The sequence below is a fragment of the Sylvia atricapilla genome, chromosome Z (assembly GCF_009819655.1).
Source record: "Sylvia atricapilla isolate bSylAtr1 chromosome Z, bSylAtr1.pri, whole genome shotgun sequence".
Taxonomy (NCBI): Eukaryota; Metazoa; Chordata; class Aves; order Passeriformes; family Sylviidae; genus Sylvia; species Sylvia atricapilla.
In genome coordinates this window covers 32,336,410-32,353,952 of record NC_089174.1, presented here as the reverse complement: position 1 = coordinate 32,353,952, position 17,543 = coordinate 32,336,410, and the positions used below count along the sequence as shown (strand labels likewise).

Sequence of the window (17,543 nt, the reverse complement as noted above, 5' to 3'; positions counted from 1 at the left end):
CAATTCCAAACCCAGAGGAGAATATAAAGATATTCTTTCTCCGTTTTCACATTGACTGCACTGTGACACACCCCATGCCGCTATATACAATTGTTAAAATTTTAGTTTCCCCTACACAAGGGCTTTTTCACTTTTTCCTATGTAGTTACAAAATATCTAATTTTAACAACCTGTGGGCACTCTTGAACTATCATAAGACAGCTTTGCTACTTGTAACAGAACAAGTTGCCACTCTCTTTCACCCCCTGCCTCCTTAAAGATTCCAAGAAAATACTAAGGGTTACTTCTGCTGTATTATTGGTATTTTTTCTCCTTTGAAGGCAAATATTGTTAACACGCCGCTCTTCAGTGTCACCAAATCAGTCCTTAAGATCAAAGGTATCCAGTTAGCTTTGTAATTGCTGTTGCTTTTTTAACACTTCTTTTGCCAATGATGGTATGTCCTGAAAAAGGTCTGTTTTACCTGCTCATTCAAACTTAATACTTTAGCCAAAAACTTCATGCAAAAAAACTGTAAAGTGGAAAACACTTTTGTAAAGACTTGACAAGCTGGCTTACATGGTTCTGAACAGCTTGGCTCGTCTAACACCCGAGTTGAAAGTTAGGTATCAGGAAGGAAAGTGGTTCATTCTCTCTCAAAAGCTTCAGTACTTCTCTTTGAAAGAAAAAAGAAGGCAACAGCTCCACAAAACGCAGAGAGTGGGTTTTGTCCAACCTCTCCTGTTTTAGAATTACAGATTTTGAGTTTTCTCCCTGCCAAACCAAAACCAAGTAAAAATAACAATTTAAACTGGAAAATTATTCCCCTACATTTGGATAACTCAGAAACAGCGAATATTTCATGCACCTTTCCAAGCTGCCAGAACAACTGCAAGAAACTTAAGTCTAAAAAGAAGTGTTCAATCCCACCTAATCAGAAATGAAAACTACCACTCAAGCCTAGCTATAGTGTAAAGTCAGAATTATCACGGTCAAATGACTTTTTGTCATTTACGATTGCACATTAAGCCTGCATTAGGCAGCAGAGAAAACAGGCACGTCTCGTTTCGCAAAAGCAGCTGAGAGCACCAAAACCTGCAGCAACGATTGACTGTAAGGATACGTTCCGAAAAACAAAGCTCTTCGATTTTATGGAGAAAATTGAAAATTATAACTGTTATTCCCTGTTTCTTTTTCGTGTGACAGCCGTGATGTCGGGAGGCAGTTGCGAAGGCGCCAACACGTGGAGCGGCAGCAGGCACAGCTCGGCAAAGCCTGGGGCCAGTCCTGGGCGGTGACACAGAGGCCCTTTCCCCCAATGACACGGGCACAGCTGCTTCTACACCCACGTGGGCAGGGCCGACAGCTCGGGGGTCCTGCCGCGGGCAGCCGCCGCCGCCCTGTCCGCTCCCGCCGCCGCTCAGGGCCTGACGCCAAGCACACGGGAGCCCCGCGGGCCCGCAGGCTTCCTCCCGCTGCAGGGCTGCGAGAGGCGCCCGGGCGCCGCCACCCCGACTCGCCCGCCGCGGGCGGCGCGGAGCAGCGGCGGCCCCCCCGCTGCCCGAGGGCCCGCGGCCGCCGCTGCCCCGCGCCCGTGGCCGGCGGCGCTCCCGGGCCGGGCGGCCGCACGTACCTGGCGCTGCCGCTCTGGAGCGGGGCGCGCGCGGCGCCGTCACGGGGAGCGCGCAGCCGCTCCGGGCCCAGCGCCGCGCGGCTCCACCCGCCCCCTACCTGCTCCACTTCCGGGGTCCGCGCGCATTGACGTCAGCGCCCGGGGGCGCGGCGGGGAACCCGGAAGTGGAGCGCGGGAGGCGGCGGCCGCGTCCTCGCGGGCCGTCCGCCCGCCCCGGCCCCGTGTGCCGAGCGGCCGCGGCCTGCGGGCAGTGGGAAGCTGCCCAGAGATCGGGCTTTTGAGGAGCTCTGTCGGAATAAAGTCAGGAGAGAGGCGGTGGGCTGCCGGCAGCGCTGACGGGGACCGGGTGAGTACCGGCACCCAGATCTTGGGCTGTTGCCCGGGTGCTGGTAGATCTCACTGGGAGGCCGTGTTTCCACTCCCAGCTTTCCATTTTGATCACTTAGGACTTTGTAAAGAGAAAAGACGGTAACATTTTTCATGTTAGGTGTTTCAGGCATCTTCAAAAGTACACGAGGACTGTGTTGCGTTGGCCTACAGTAAAACAGGGATCGCCACAAGCAGTCACAACACCTCCCTATTGCACAGTGAGAAGCGCCTTGAGTTTGATTTCAAGGATACGTGTCTTCCTCCCTTGAAAAGCTCTCCAGATTTGGTCGGATGACTGCTGACAACCTGCACTGTGCAAATGCTCTCATGGCTCTGCCTGCACAGCATGGTTGTGAGGTGTTCCTGTCCCAAGGAGGTGTGAAAACTGCCACATACCACGTGTGCAGCTGAAATGTTTCATCCCTTCTTATATCCCAGTCAGGACTGATGGCAAAATTCAGCAAATGAGAACTATGGGCAGGTAGGTCAATGTGAGAGAAAGACTTTTCATCAAGGTCACTCCCAGCTGGTTTGTCTGTAATTACCCAAAGCAACAACCTTGTATTTTTGCTCTCAGTGCAATAGTTTGTGTGAGAAAGAACCTTTAAAGGCCATCTAGTCCAAGCCCCTCTTCAATTAGCAGGAACATCTTCAAACGGATGAGGCTACTCAGATCCCTGTCCAGCCTGACACTGAATGTTTCTAAGGATGAGACATCTACAACCTCTCTGGGTGACATGTTTTGGTGTTTTCTGCAATATGTAAGGAAGGAGCAAGTGAAATACTTTTCTTCTTCAGTGCAGAAAATATTACAATATCTTGGAAACTAATCTGTTTACATTCTAGAAATTATGTTTGAGCCTCTCATATTGAAACTATTTTCCCTGTATTTCCCATGTTAGAAAAAAGTAGCAGTTAGATGTGAGGTTTTGGTGAGACATTAGGGATACTACTGATGTAAGCAATCTTGTCCTCCCATTTGAAGGTCATTCCATCTCTGTTTGCAAGTAGTGCTAAATTGCAAAGTGAACCAGCTTAGTACTGGCTCACATTAAAAGTAGTCAATGTTTTTTTTTTGTGGTATAATCTGGTTCACCATCATTCTCCATCTCTTGCAGTGCCCAGACAACAAAAGTCCACATCCCAAACAATAACAAAAATAAACCAGTAGAATATAGGAGTCTAGATCAAGTTTCAGGGACTACAAGTACTATTATAAGTAGGACAGCTAAAAAGTACTGTGTGTCTGATCTTTATACAGCCTTTTGTAATTCCAGGTCCAGGAAAGGATTTAAGGAGGGCAACTTTATTGAATGAAGTCGTGAGGACGTTGTGGGTTAGGAGGTGCTTGACCCACAAAGAGATGATGACCATAGATTTGAAGCTCTTCAAAACTGCAAAGCTCTACAAAGACATAGCAGTTTGAATGGACAAGTTGCCAAGATTCATAGGGCTGACCCCAAAACTCCAAATATCAGAGTGAAGAGGAACCAGAGGTAGTGTGTATTTAATAGCCTTTTGCTGTAAGCTAGGCTTTTATCTTCTGTTTGCTTGTAGAACTGTGGATTCTGGTATCTTCATAGACTTCTGTGAGCTACAATAATACCAGTAACAGGCTAATACTAGCAAAAACATCTACATTCCTGTTGAATGCCAAATTGGACAGGGCTTTGAGGAGCCTGGTCTAATGCAATGTTCCCTGCCCATGGCAGAAAGGTTGAAACAAAATCATCTTTAATGTCCCTTCCAGCCCAAACCATGTTATGAGTCTCTGATTATATCCATGTCTGGTAAGGTTCTTGAGCTCACTGTTTAGAAATAGAAAGTTTAGCCTTTGAGGTACCACCCTGTCAACTAGACCATGGCACTGGGGGATGGTGACTTTACCACCTCCCAGTGCAGACCATTCCAGTGCACCGTCACTCTTTCTGTGAGGTAATTCTTCCTAATGGCCAGCCTAAAGCTCACCAGTGCAGCTTAAGACTGCATTGTCTTGTTGTGTTGCTCCTGCCTGGGACAAAAGGCCAACTCTCACCTGACAACACTCTTCTTTCAGGCAGTTATAGAGAGGGGCAAGGTGTCCCCTAAAATTCCTTTTGAGCAGGCTAAACACCCCCAGCTCCCTCAGCTGCTCCTCATAGGACTTGTGCTCCAGACCCTACACCAGCTCTTTTGTCCTTCCCTGGACACGTTCCACCACCTCAACATCTTTCCTAAACTGAGAAGCCCAGAAATGAGGACAGCACTTGAGGTGTGGCCTCACCAGTGCTGGGAAAAGGGGAAGAATGATTTCCCTGCTCCTGCTGGCCACACTATTCCTGATCCAGACCAGGATGCCTTCGGCCTTCTTGGCCGCCTGGGCACACTGCTGGCTCGTGTTCAGTCTGGCACTGTCCCTTTCTGCCTTCTGTCCTGCTACTCTGTCCCCAGCCTGTAGCACTGCAGGGGGTTGTAGTGGCCAAAGTGCAGGGCCTTCCACTTGGTCTAGTTAAACCTCCTTCACTGGATATTTCACCCATCTATCCAGCCTGTCCAGGTCTCTCCAGAGCCCTCCTACCCTCCAGCAGATTAACACTTGGTGTCATCTGCAAATTTGCTAATGGACTCAATCCCCTCATCCAGATCATCGGTAAAGATATTAAACAGGAGTGAGCCCAACATTGATTCCTGGAACATGACCAGGATGGGCCGCCAACTGGGTGTGTCACCATTCACCACCACTCTCTTAGCCCACAGAACAGTGCACCTGGCAGTTGTGTATCCAAGACTATTAAAACTGCTTTCATTTCAGTTCACAATTTAAGCAAAAACATAATGTACGTATGTGGAGGTAAGTGAAGATAAGTTTGAAACGCTCAGATGCAGTAGAAATCAGTTTCATAAAGTATCTTTAAAAACTCAGAAATGCCCATGTCTCGTAAACAGAACTGCATGTCAAAAAATGTAGAGGAAAGAATATGATTTATGAAACAACAGTCCCCTACAAAATCATAAGTGACCATGTAATTAAAACTGTTTTAGACTGCATGTAGTTGTCTTGGGTTGCAATATGTAACCAAAAATGTCTATTCTATTTTCCATCTGTTGAAACTGGTTGGGGAGGTGTTTTTCTTTATCTCTTGTATAACCCATTTCTCATAACTCCAGGGGTGGGCGTCTTCTGTTAATGGGACAGCTGTTAAAACCAGGTGGAGCAATTGTCCTTATCTCTTCCACAATCCATACTCCCTCGGGGGACATCTTCTGTTTCCAGCAGAACTGTATCTGTCACTCCAGGAGGATTTGGACTGCTAACAACACCCTGACCAATAGGGTGTCAGGTCATATTCTGACTCAGCCAGTGTTTCTAGGATTGGGGGGTTTTTGCTTTTGTTTGTTTGGGGGTTTGTTTGGGGGTTTGTTTGGTTGGGTTGTTTGTTTGTTTGTTTGTTTTACTACTACATTTGCCTTTTTAATATTTCTGGTAAAGAACTGATATTCCTATTCCCATATCTTTCCCTGAAAGCTCCCTAAATTGCAAAATTATAATAATTTGGAGGGAGGGGATTTACTTTTTCAATTCCAAGGGAAGCTCCAGCTTTCCCTGGCAGACACCTGTCTTTATAAACCAACACAGTAGTTAATGACTGTCAATGTATTTAGTCTGTAGATGGCTACGGACCTAGTTAAAAGTGATGAGTGAATTCAGCATTTGTTACATTGTCCTTCATGGACATTTATGGCCTCTGAGACTGTAAAGGAAATGTAGCAAATGTGACAAGGGTAAAACTGCATAACACATCCTTTTTGTATTTTTTCCAAATAAGCTGGATTGAGCAAACTCATTCAGTTGCCATGAGTCCCCTTGGAATGACCAGTTACTCCATACTAAGCAGATATGAATAGAAAGTGTGATAGCCTGGTTGTGGCTGGGACAGAGTTATTTTCATCTTGGCTGGTGCGGTGCTGTTTTGCTTGTAGTATGATGATGATGTGGATGACACACTGCTATTTCAGTCACTTCTCAGTAGTGCTTACCCTACATCCAGGACTTTGCATTTTCTCATGCTCTGCCAGCAAGGTAGGTGCACAAGAAGTCATGAGGAGGCATGGCCAGGACATAGTTTTCTAGTATGAACAAGACATCTGTCATTTGTTTGCCTGGATTTGTTCCATAAAGGAGTCCTTTCTGTTACCATGCCTTTGTTCCTCCCCAAAATATAAGTAATAACACAAAGGCCAGAGACTTTGTTTCTTTCCCATTAAATAATTAGGAAATTGGATTTGAAAGAGAGGCATTTCAAAGAGAAAATTGTCAACTGCCGGTCATATGAAATAATGGCAACACTGCACTGAAAACAGCACAGTTGTCTAAAACCCAACCCAGAAACAAGATTCAGATTTTTAAGAAAAGCACTAAAAGCAATAATACTTTAGAAGGAAGGGTCCCAAGTTGCACTGAGAATGTGAGATAAGCAAGCCAGCCAAGTGATAAAGTCACCAATTGACCTGGGCAAGTGGATCTGCCAGTATCTGCATCATGAAAATAAGAGAAGCTGTTCTAACTGAGGGGTGAAGTCTGTGTGACAGAGCATGCAGTTTTCAGTGCTATCAGTATGAAAGTATTTTTTTTTTTAATTTAGAGAAAAAATTTATCTAGACCATATCAAAAAAGGAGAAATTACTTTAAGACTTCATCATATCTAATGAGAAGTGCACCAACAGGGTCAGGTATTTGTTGATGACAGGCGATCATGGTCTGAAGACAGTTATTAGAGTGACAAATATGGCTCTAACAAGGATTATTTTAGATGCCTGAAAAAGTAATCTCATCAGCTCAAACAACTGAACAGAAAAGATGAACGAAAATATTGTGAATGAAACCATTTTAACCCCCAAAATGTGAGCTTCTGAATTTTAATACTGTAGCTTAGTGAAAACAGAGAAGAAGCTCTTAAGGTCATAAATGTATGCAGGATAAATAGAAAAAACACGGAATTTGGTAATGGATACTAAGAAAACTAGGAATTATTTCTAACTGATACGAGATAAGAGTCAAACCATAAAAGGGAAAAGTTGCAATAGGCACTATTTTTTATGCACATTCTGCAATGCACTTTATGATGTGTTCTTTGTTGTCCTCGATCTTATTTGTTTTAATTGTTTTTATTTATATTTTTTGTCTTTTTAAAAACTACCTGAAGAACTTCAATCAGCATGAAGATGCTGAAACAGAAAGTGAGATAGGATGAGAAATTTTGAATGCAGAATATTCCTTTTTTTTAAACCTTTTTTTCCTAATCTTTTTTTTTTTTTTTAATACCACCCACTCACAATTAAAATTTTATCTACTCCACATAACAGTAAAGGTGGGCAGGATTTTCAAAGCAGCTCATTGTATCAAGTAGGATGTCTGATTTTAATAGCTATCCTGCAATTCAACTTTGATAAACAGCTTTCAGAGCACTCCCGTAGCACTCAGTGCTTATAGAACACCACGGGCCTTTCTGCAGAGCTCCCAACATTTCTGCTCTCAGTATCTGGCACAGCAAGTTACTAACACAATCAGTTGTCAGTCATAGTGCTGCTGGGGTGAGGGCATGCTAACCCTAGCAAATAGTTCACAACAGGGCTATCTGTACTGAGACTGATCACTTTTTGTTTGCACAGGTTGGATTTACATTTGTAATAAATGTGGTCTGTTTATTCCACTTGAGCTTTGCTCTGCATCCTGAAATTGAAGAATGTGATCTGGTTTAGGAATAATTTTCTTTCACAAAAGGATTCAAATGGTATTGGACTGGAGAAAAATCATTGAAAACTGCATTGTCATTTTGCTGTGTCTTACAGACCATCCCATGTCACCTACTTTATGAATAGCAGAAGATACTATTCAATGCTGAGCAATGTGTTTGCACAATATAATTCTGCCTGTGGAGCAACTTAACCCCAGCTCTTGTCAAACCCCAATCTGGAAAACAAATAAATTTTTTTTAAGTCTTAAATTTATTTATTTTGCTAAATGACAGTTCCTACTTCCAGAGATAAAAAAATAAAGCATATTCTTGTCAAAGTCCCTTCTGAATCAAAGCTCAAAAGAAAAAAGTGTGTGAGAAAAAATAATTCTCTTTTGAAATGCCTTTGCAGTTCTTTTCATTTGCTCTTTTGGCTTGATATTGATGGAATTGGCTTTTTGTGAACAATTTATAGTGCATAAATACAGACAATGCATTTCATGAAAAATAAAGATATATTTGTTTTTCTGACAAAGATAATGTTCTACCTTTTCCAAAATATTTTTCACAATAGTTGAACTAGAAACTTTAGAAAAAAGTGAAATACTGAAAACTCATTTTAAAACAACACCATTGCTGAGTGCTCTGCAGTGCTGGAAAACCTCTCTTTTGGCTTTAAAGATTTCTTAATTTAAAATTCTCATTTAACTTGTTGTTTACACTCTGAATCTGTTTCCTGTGTCCTATTCCTGGATAATTTATTATGGTTCCTGCTATTGTGCCAAAAGCATGATATATATATAAATACTCTTAAATTCATCCTCAGCAGTTTTTGCTTAAAGTTAAACGTACATAAATCTGTTGTGACATTCACTCTTATGCTTCATTATATGTTCTCAAGAGTTTTTACGATGTTTTATGTCTTTGTTTTTCACTTACTGCTTTTGCATTTGCTGTAAAGATTAAATATATATGATATATATTTCAAGTTACCACTCATAGTTCTTTGGTCCTGTATAGCTGTTAAAAAAATGCCAGACTGATATGAAAAGTTTTGGTGGAATAAAACAAAAATTGAAAGAAACACTCATGACAGAACTTTATGCTCTGTGTTCTACTATTTACTCTGTAGATATATGGGTTTATTATGCAAACCTTGAAAAGTTATTTCACTGCTCTTATATGTGCAAACAACTCAATTGTACTTTGAATTCTGAAATATTTTATCTCAATATAACATTACATTATTTATTTCTGCAAGAATGTACTCAGCATACCTATAATTTTTCAATTCTAAACTATCAATCCCTCAACTCCACAAATTAGTTTTGAATAAATAATGCATTTCAGAGTAGATGATTGCTTCAGGGTATTATATAACTTTTTAAAAAATTGTGCAACTGCTATCTAAACATTTGTGTACGCAGAAAATGGAAAAGTAAATACATATGCCTTTTATGTTACATAATTAAAGGGCATCTTTTGATGTAGGTGCACCTTACAGTGGAGTTATGGATGTGCTGATACCAAAGTCTGGTGGAGGTACAGTCAGTAATCATACAGACCCTGCACAGCTCTTGGAAATAAAGAACAGCCTGCCACATTCTGGTTAAGGGAGGCTAGATGACTAACATTACACGTTTGCATTGCATTAATGCAACAACCTCACTCAGTTTCTTCATTCATAAATTGGAAAAGCACTTCTGAAATTTGGGAGCCTTAACTGAAATTTATTGTTCTTTGAAGAGACCTAATCCATTTGCCTCTGAAAAAAAAAAGAGTTTTCACAGCACTTGTTCGGCCATCAGTTTCTTGAAGTTGATCCATACCTGCAGGTAGGATTCATGCCAACAAAATTTCATTCCCAAAGCCACATCTGGCTTTCCATAGAAAGTTATCTGTTTCCTAGTCATATACCAGAGCAAAAACCACCTGGCATTTCAACTTCTTATTTCCCCAATGTCTGTCCATTATCTAGAGGAAAAGCATAATCTTAATCTACATAATAAAATCCATTTAAGACTATTTAATTATATGGAATATGTATATATTTATAGATACACAAAGTGTTCTGTATATTAGCAAACAACTCTTTAAGGATGAAATTTCTAAATTAGACAGGTGAAAATCCAAATGAAAACAATCACTACATTTCTTGAATGATAACCTTGCAGGTGGTTGGTCTCAGTTTTTCATTTATTGAACTTTTGGTTCTCTTAGACCCTGTATCAGGTTTGATAAGGCACAGGCTTTACTGATTAGTATTTAGATATTTGTAGGTCGTGAGAACAGATGTGTTATGGATTTCCAAGGGTAAATTTAACGTTCAGAGAATTTAAAGATAAAACTTGAGGCAAAATATATTTGTTTAAGTACAGACTATAACTCACTAGCAGCAAAACTCCCACTATCCCAGATAACAAAAGTATCTTGGAACAGTGCAAAAACATAGATTCATGTGGAACATTAGGAGCAGAAGTGTTCAAATCCTAAACCTGAAATTATTATCCATGTAGGACCCACACAGCTTTAGGAGATGTGGCTTGGCAGTGCTGGGTTAATGCTTAGATTCATGCTTGTAAAGGGACAGACGGAACTGTCCTACTGTTGCCCAGTGGGTTACCGCTGAATTAATGCATCAGAGAGAAAAAGTGAATGGGACACATAGGTCTTGTTTTGTTCTGTCCTTTTTTTTTGTTGGTTTGTGGGGTGTTTTTTTTTGCTTGGGGAGTTGTTTGTTTGTTTGGTGGTGGTTTTGCTTGTTTAGGTTTTTGTTGGTTTGTGGGCTTGTCTTTTGTTTGTCTGGGTTTTGTGATTTTGTTTGGGTTTTGTTTGTTTGTTCTTGTTATTGTTGTTGGGTTTGTTTGGGGGTTTTGTTTGTTGGGGTTTTTCCCAGTGTGATTCTTTAAAGATTACAAAGTGTGTGAATTTAAAGGACAACAGCCCGTTTGGAACAAATCCATGTATGGACATTCATACGTAAGACTAAGTGAGGGGGTTTATTTTGGATTAGATTATTTCACTTGCAAAATGTACCTTATTTCAAATAAGAGTTCCCCAGAAGAGAAAGTTTTTCACAAAAGGTATTTCAGTCAGTTTTACTACATTGACAGCAAATGTATAATGAGCTATTTTAACATATACACACTTTCTTCAGTAGCAGATATTATACTGTATCTTCTCAGCATGCTTGCAACCTATTAACAGCTGAAATTGTCAGGGATATAAAGGTATTCCTCTAGTAGTGAAATTTGTACCAGCCATGATTTCAGTGACTTCTTGTCAGCTTAGAGATAGTTATCTATTAAATTTAGAGATACAATCTTAATTCAGAAGAGCACTTTACTCATTAGTATATGGTCACTGCCAGTTCTTCCTGAGACGCTTGTTATAGAATCACTTTCTTCAGGAAAAAGGAAAAAAAAGTGTTTGGATTTATTTTCACTTCTTTGCATGAGTCCTTAGATTTTAGAGTGTTTTTCTGTCATCACCATATCATTTCACTTGCTGCAATAATTGGTAGCAGTCTATTCTCAAATGATGCTGCTAAAGAGAAATTATCTGGTTCCTCCATCATTTTACTGATGGGTGTAACAAAGCCTTTAGCCCCACCTGCTCAAGACCTTGCATGTTTTTCTTGTACTGCCTTCCTGGCAATGTCAGTTAGTTTAGACTGCATTTCAAGTGCTGTAGTCCAAAGTAGAGGATAAAGCAAGCTCACCTTTACTTATTATACCTAAAATAGCTTTAGAGATTCTGCTTCTATTCATACACTGTTTACAATATGGAAAATTATTACAGAAAAGTGGCTTTCCTCCAACAAGAACCTTGTCAAGGTCTATCTAGTCACTTAGAAATCTCCCTGTTTCCATCAAGTTATTCTCTTGTTTCATGGCTAATTGGGCAATGGATCTAATCCCTCTGTCTTTCAACTGCTGCCTTGGGAGTGTGAGTAGCGTTTGTCACTAGAAATGATTGCACATATTTTTAGGGAGTGCCATAAAATAATATTATATCAGCATATAATTGATATTTTACTGTACATAACACTCACTAGTACTTTGTGAAGATCTTCCAGCAGAGAGGGAAAAGGAATATTTCTACCAGAAAAAGCTAATTGGAAGAAGCCAGCCTCATGCCTACCATGCACTGCTGTGATGATGCAGAAGTGAGAGAACATCCATTTTCCATTGTACATATTTCCTGAGCAAATAGCGTAGTTACACATCAAATTCACTCACCTAGAATAAAGCATGGCCTGTGGGAGTCTGTCAGGACAGCAGTCACTACAAAACAGGGCTGTGTCTAAATGTTAATCTGTTTCCAAAATATATCTCTCTTTCTCCTCTCTTTTTGACTTTCATTATTATTAAAGCAATTTCAATTTTCCCCTGTTTCTAATTTTATTAATTATCTTTCAAAAGATGAAAGATGTTAAGATTTGGAGCATTTTAAAGGGGACATTAAACAAACCTAATTAGAGATATTCCATGCCATGCAGTCTCCCATTGAAGCCTGTTTTGTAAAAGATGCTAAGTATATTAAATTGTTACATGATAATTAGGTATGAGCATTAATGATAATGTATAGTTAACCAAGTTTGCGCTATCTGATCCAATTAATTTCTCTAAATATAATAACTTCCTTTTGAGCTAATTCAGTTGAGGCCAATTCTTGCCCACTCAGAAAGGTCTGGTACACAACAGATTTTAGTTCTTATTTTTGACCAGCTTTTCAGGAGGAATTAACATGATCAGATTGCAATGGTCATGACACTTTTGGCCCATACTGTAGCCAACAATCTGACTCCTGTTGCTTTCATTTTCTTAGGCTAAACATACATGTGAGACATTCCTGGATCGATAAGTAGTGTCAAAGAGCCAGAACATTGCATCATTCTTAAAAATGAATTTAATCTTAAATCAATTTTAGAATCAGCAGAACTTTTAAAATTATATAGAACTATGGTTTTAGGAAGAAAAATCAAAGAAAGCAGCAGTTTTACAGTTAGAAAAGTATTCCTAATTTTACACACAAGCATCTATGGAATACATCTATGCAATGGAAAAATGGTCAGCTCTTTGAATTTTCAATTAAATGTTTAAGTTCAAAGCAAGCAGTCTTGATAAATTAATGGCATGTTACTTAGCAATCTCAGTTGTCCAAATTTTATTATTTCTGTAATTTTTTGAAAAAATACGAATGTTGTATAAGTGTGTATTCAACTTAGAGTAATATAGCCAAGATGATGTCTCTTTTATACCCTAAAGGTTACTTGGAGTGGTTACATTGCCAGCAAGACCAAGCCTTGATTTTTCTCAGTAAGGATTGTGGGTCAAGTACAATTTGAAATACACATTTGCTTGCACTCAAATACCCTAAAAGATGCATGTATAAGTTTGGACAGGAAAAACATCCAAATAAAATACTATGCAAAGGTTGCACCTTCATGTTGTTATGTTCTTATACATGTTAGTCATTCGCCAGTCATAAGTGGGATTCCCCAAGGCTCAGTCTTGGAGACATTCTTGTTTAATATCTTTATCAATTACTTGGACTAGAGACTATAGGTCATCCTCAGTCAGTTTGCAGATGACACCAAATTGAGCAGAAGTGTTGACCTGTTGGAGAGTTTTAAGGCTTTACAAGGCATCTGGACAAGCTGGATCAGTAGGCTGAGGCCAGTGGAATGGGTATCAGCATCCTGTTCTTGGGTCACAACAACCCAAATCAATGCCACAGGTGTGGCGCAGAGTGACTGGAAAGCGGCACAGCAGAAAAGTTGCTGGCAAACAACCAGCTGAACATGAGCCAGAGTCAGCCCAGAGAAGGCGAATGGTATCTTGGCCTTTATCAGAAACAGGGCGGCCAACAGGACCAGGGAAGTGACAGTATGGATATTCCCACTTAAGTGTGAGGAGTTTTATTCTTGATTCGCTTGTTCACTTGCAAAGTTTATCCTCTTCAGAGTAGGTATTTCCCAGAAAGGGAGCTTTTTCACAAGAAGTATTTCAACCAGTTTCACCACATAGGCACTTCATGTAACTATACAAAAAGTTAATTATGTACAATAGATTTTGATAAAATAGGAGAGAATATTCTGAACTCCAGTTCCCATGTACACTAACACATTATTTGTATGGCTTGGAATACATGTGCCTCATTTGTCAGAATACCAAACCTGCTGTCATGGAAGATCCCTGTAGAAATGTTTTAAACCTGAAGTCCACCACTAATCTTCTAAGGTGAAATACAAAGCCACGATAAATGGTTTTTACACTTCATCACTTCCTTTATGGTCTGAAATTACTACACTGGCAGCAGAAGAAAATGTCTACTTTATTCTTTAATTAATATTTTGTGCATCTTTTAAGCTCCAATGCGTCACAACCCTTTTGTGTTGCAGTGTTGTAACAAGATCTTTGGAGATTTGTAAGATGCAATTGTCCACAATTTCATTTTAAATGGTCTGATGCTTTATATGAAAAACAAAAAGAGCAATTAAGAGGAGAAAAACCTGCCTTTCAGATAAGATCCGAAATCAGCACTGGTAATATGGTTACCCATGATGCTGCTGAAGCCTTTAAGGAAAAAAGCATGCCTTCATCCTATTGATGTGCTCTACGTTATATTCATAATAGCATCTGTGTGAATATGTGCTGGGAACACGAATAACTCTGCTCAGGTTGCACTCATAGCAGGATCCTGACAGAGTCCTTCATCAGGTAGAAAAAAAAGTTCCATTGGACTTCTAATGAAAGAAACTTACAGAAAAATGATGAATAATTTCTGTAGAGCTAAAGAGAGACTAACCAAACCTTCTGTATAAAAAATGTTGATAGTTTTAACCAGTGTGTAAGAAAAATATTTAGTATTCAGAAAAATATTTAATATTGAGAAAATTTTGAATATCAAATCAGGACTATTTTGAATATGAAATTTTACTATATTTATCTAAAATAAATATTAAATTATTTATTATTTTCTCAGTTCACTGTTAAGATAATCCTTTGAGCACTGCCTGCAAATAATCCTTTTAAATAAAAAAGATGCTTCTCAAAACTTCTAAAGTTCCTCTATAATGTGTTTTTTAAGCCATAAAATGTTAAGTAAGGATTTGTGAGGGCAGTAATGCTGATGCATTTTTGATTGGGAATAATGGCCATACTTATCTTGGAGCAACTCAAAAAGGACTGTAAGTGTATGGTCTACACTTGTGCCTTTTCATGTATTTTGGGTGATTTAATAAACAAGCACAAAAGGAGAGAAAAGGCCTTTGAGTGACACGAACTGGGGGCAAGCGGATTCCAATTCCAAACCAGTGGATGGAAACCAAGAGCATTTACTCAGCCTGTGTCTAAAATTGCATTATTTTCAGAGTAAGTTTTATATTTTTGAAACAATTCTTAGTTTGTCATTTAGGTTTATGCCTCTGCAGTACTGAGATACAATCTCCTTGTTTGGTGACACTGACATTTTCCTGTACTGTTCCTCACCTTACACATGTGTGAACAACTCCTGGATAGGGTGACGAGACAATAAGAGGGGAAAACTCTTTAGTTTAGAACTCCTACTAAAGATACGTATTTCTGAGCTTTCTAGTCCTGTGAGTTACGACATTAAGTTAATCTTGTTGAATCCAGAAAAAAGGTGCTACCCAAAATCTGTCAAGGTAATTGTTCTTCTTTATCCTCTGAGATAGGAGTCCTCTGTGTCAAATAAACATTTTTTAAGTGTTTCACCATAACATTCTCCTCATCTTCAAGATCTGCATCTTCTTTCATCTCCCACCTGAAAGAAAACCGTTTTATTAATTTTTAATGTGTTTTAAACTAGTCTTTAGAACAAGTAAAAAAATTGTTTTTACCAATTCATTGCCCTCCCCAGCTGTGGTTACACCAGTTGAGATTACTGAATCATGAAAAATACAGCCCCCCAAAACCTTGCCACACAGAACTTGGCATGGGCATGAGGCAATTGACACAAATTGTCAAAACTACTACAAAATCTTTCTTATTCTTACTCCAGCAGTACATTTTTTTCCATTTCATGTGTCACACACACATCAGTAGAGGTGGAAACCTTGTAAAACTTGCAGAGAAAAAGTGGAAGAGCTAACACACATTTTGGAAGTTAAGCAGATGTTGTCAATACTCTCTGAGTTTGCAGTGAAATGTCACCACATGAAGTCCAACCCAAATACTTAATGTGAGTTGTCATAATTCTCTGGCAGTGACTGTACTATTTTACAAAATACTACAAAACTGACTGGCTCTTTGTTTCTTTAACCATCAAGTATAATGATCTAAACAGAAATAAAAGATATCAAATTCTTCCTCCCCCATGTCAATACTCATTTCTAGTTTAGGGTTAACAGCTAATGCCACTAAAACTGCAAAAGTGAGAGACTGTGAAGATTTTTTTTTTTTTTTTTTTAGTACTAGTAGTCAAATACAGAGCCATAAAACTCATACTGTATTCTGTTAAAGAAAATTAGGATAATAAATGCAGCAATAGTGCTGATACGTAGTCAGGTAAACTTTGTATCACTCCAATTATGCCTACACAATCGTCACTACTTTGGCTCTACCTCTTTTACAAGTTCTGCAGATATTCAAGAGTTTGATATCCCTTTAATATTAATCTCATTCTGTTCTAAGTAGATAATAAAGTGTAGGCTCCCAGTTCAGACCACCTGAAGACAAAAGGTAAAACACCAATACTAAAACTAGAAATCACATTTTCAAGTATTAAAACCAATAGGTTATTAATGAGCAGTAGAATGATGCAGAAAAGTAGGAGATGTAAAAAATCAACCAAACAAGGACTGCTTTTAGGAAACTGTCAGGAGCAATACTTTAATCCCATCCCCACATTTCTCTAGGTCTTCATTCATACTGCAAAAATCAGAAGCTATATACAAGTTTAGATTGGTGAATATATCAAATATAATACAGAATGGTGGGACGACTATATTTCATTCCTTATATTTCGAATAAGAGAACCATCATGATTGACAATAGAGCATGGCATACACTTTGTATCTATTTAAAAGCTTTCTAAAACCAGGAGAACAAGTGCTTTGTAGTAAAATCTCATTGTTAAAAAATAATTAGGAAAAAATATATTCAATGAACATGTATAAATTAGCATATATCCTTCACACTTTTACCTTAAAAACTGAATCTGACAACCCATATTACTGCCTGAAGGAGTATCAGAGAACAAGAAAAGCATATTATGAATAAAATTATAAGTACTGAATGCCTATGATCAAGGTTTTGCAATAATTAATTTCCTATTACTACACTCATGTGTGACTGCTATCATACTTAACCTTATGTGTATATTAGTGTTAAGTACAATTAATTGCTATGTCTGTCTGCTTTATTCTCTGGTTTATGATATAAAATCTGGCTGGATGAACCTTCAGTGCAGTCACTTTTGCAAGCATTCTCAGTGAATGCTGTTTAACAGGGTGACTGTTTTCCCCCTTTTCTTTTGGTAATGTACCTTCTCTTCAAACCTAGTGAGAAGTTGTGCAAGCCCTACTTTGAATTTATGGTCCTCAGTGTTATTCAGAAACACGACTACACAAGCTGAACTAATTAATTTTAATTAATTTTATTTGTTGCATATTTTTAACTAGAGGGGCTCTTTGCTTAGAAGGACTGCCATAGTTACAGAGATAAGAGGTAAGAGAGTAGCATTAGGGGTGACCCAAAATCATATGACATATGCCATATCTTCTCTGCCTCAATCTGTACAAGGTAATTTACTATCTCTTTAAGACCCAGAGTTGGAAGCAGAACCTCTGTGTTTTACCCTGGTTCATGAACAGACACATG

The 17,543-nt window shown here is 39.1% G+C and overlaps 1 protein-coding gene across 1 annotated transcript in view; it reads right to left on the bottom strand.

The window, feature by feature from the left end:
- Positions 1-12,605: 12,605 nt before the first annotated feature.
- The window catches only part of KIAA0825 (KIAA0825 ortholog), a 199,445-nt gene continuing 194,507 nt past the window's right edge, over positions 12,606-17,543 (bottom strand). Inside the window, exon 19 of the mRNA XM_066339310.1 lies at positions 12,606-15,486. Coding sequence (XP_066195407.1) covers positions 15,363-15,486 — 124 coding nt within the window. The 3' untranslated portion in view covers positions 12,606-15,362. The remainder of the gene's footprint in view (positions 15,487-17,543) is intronic.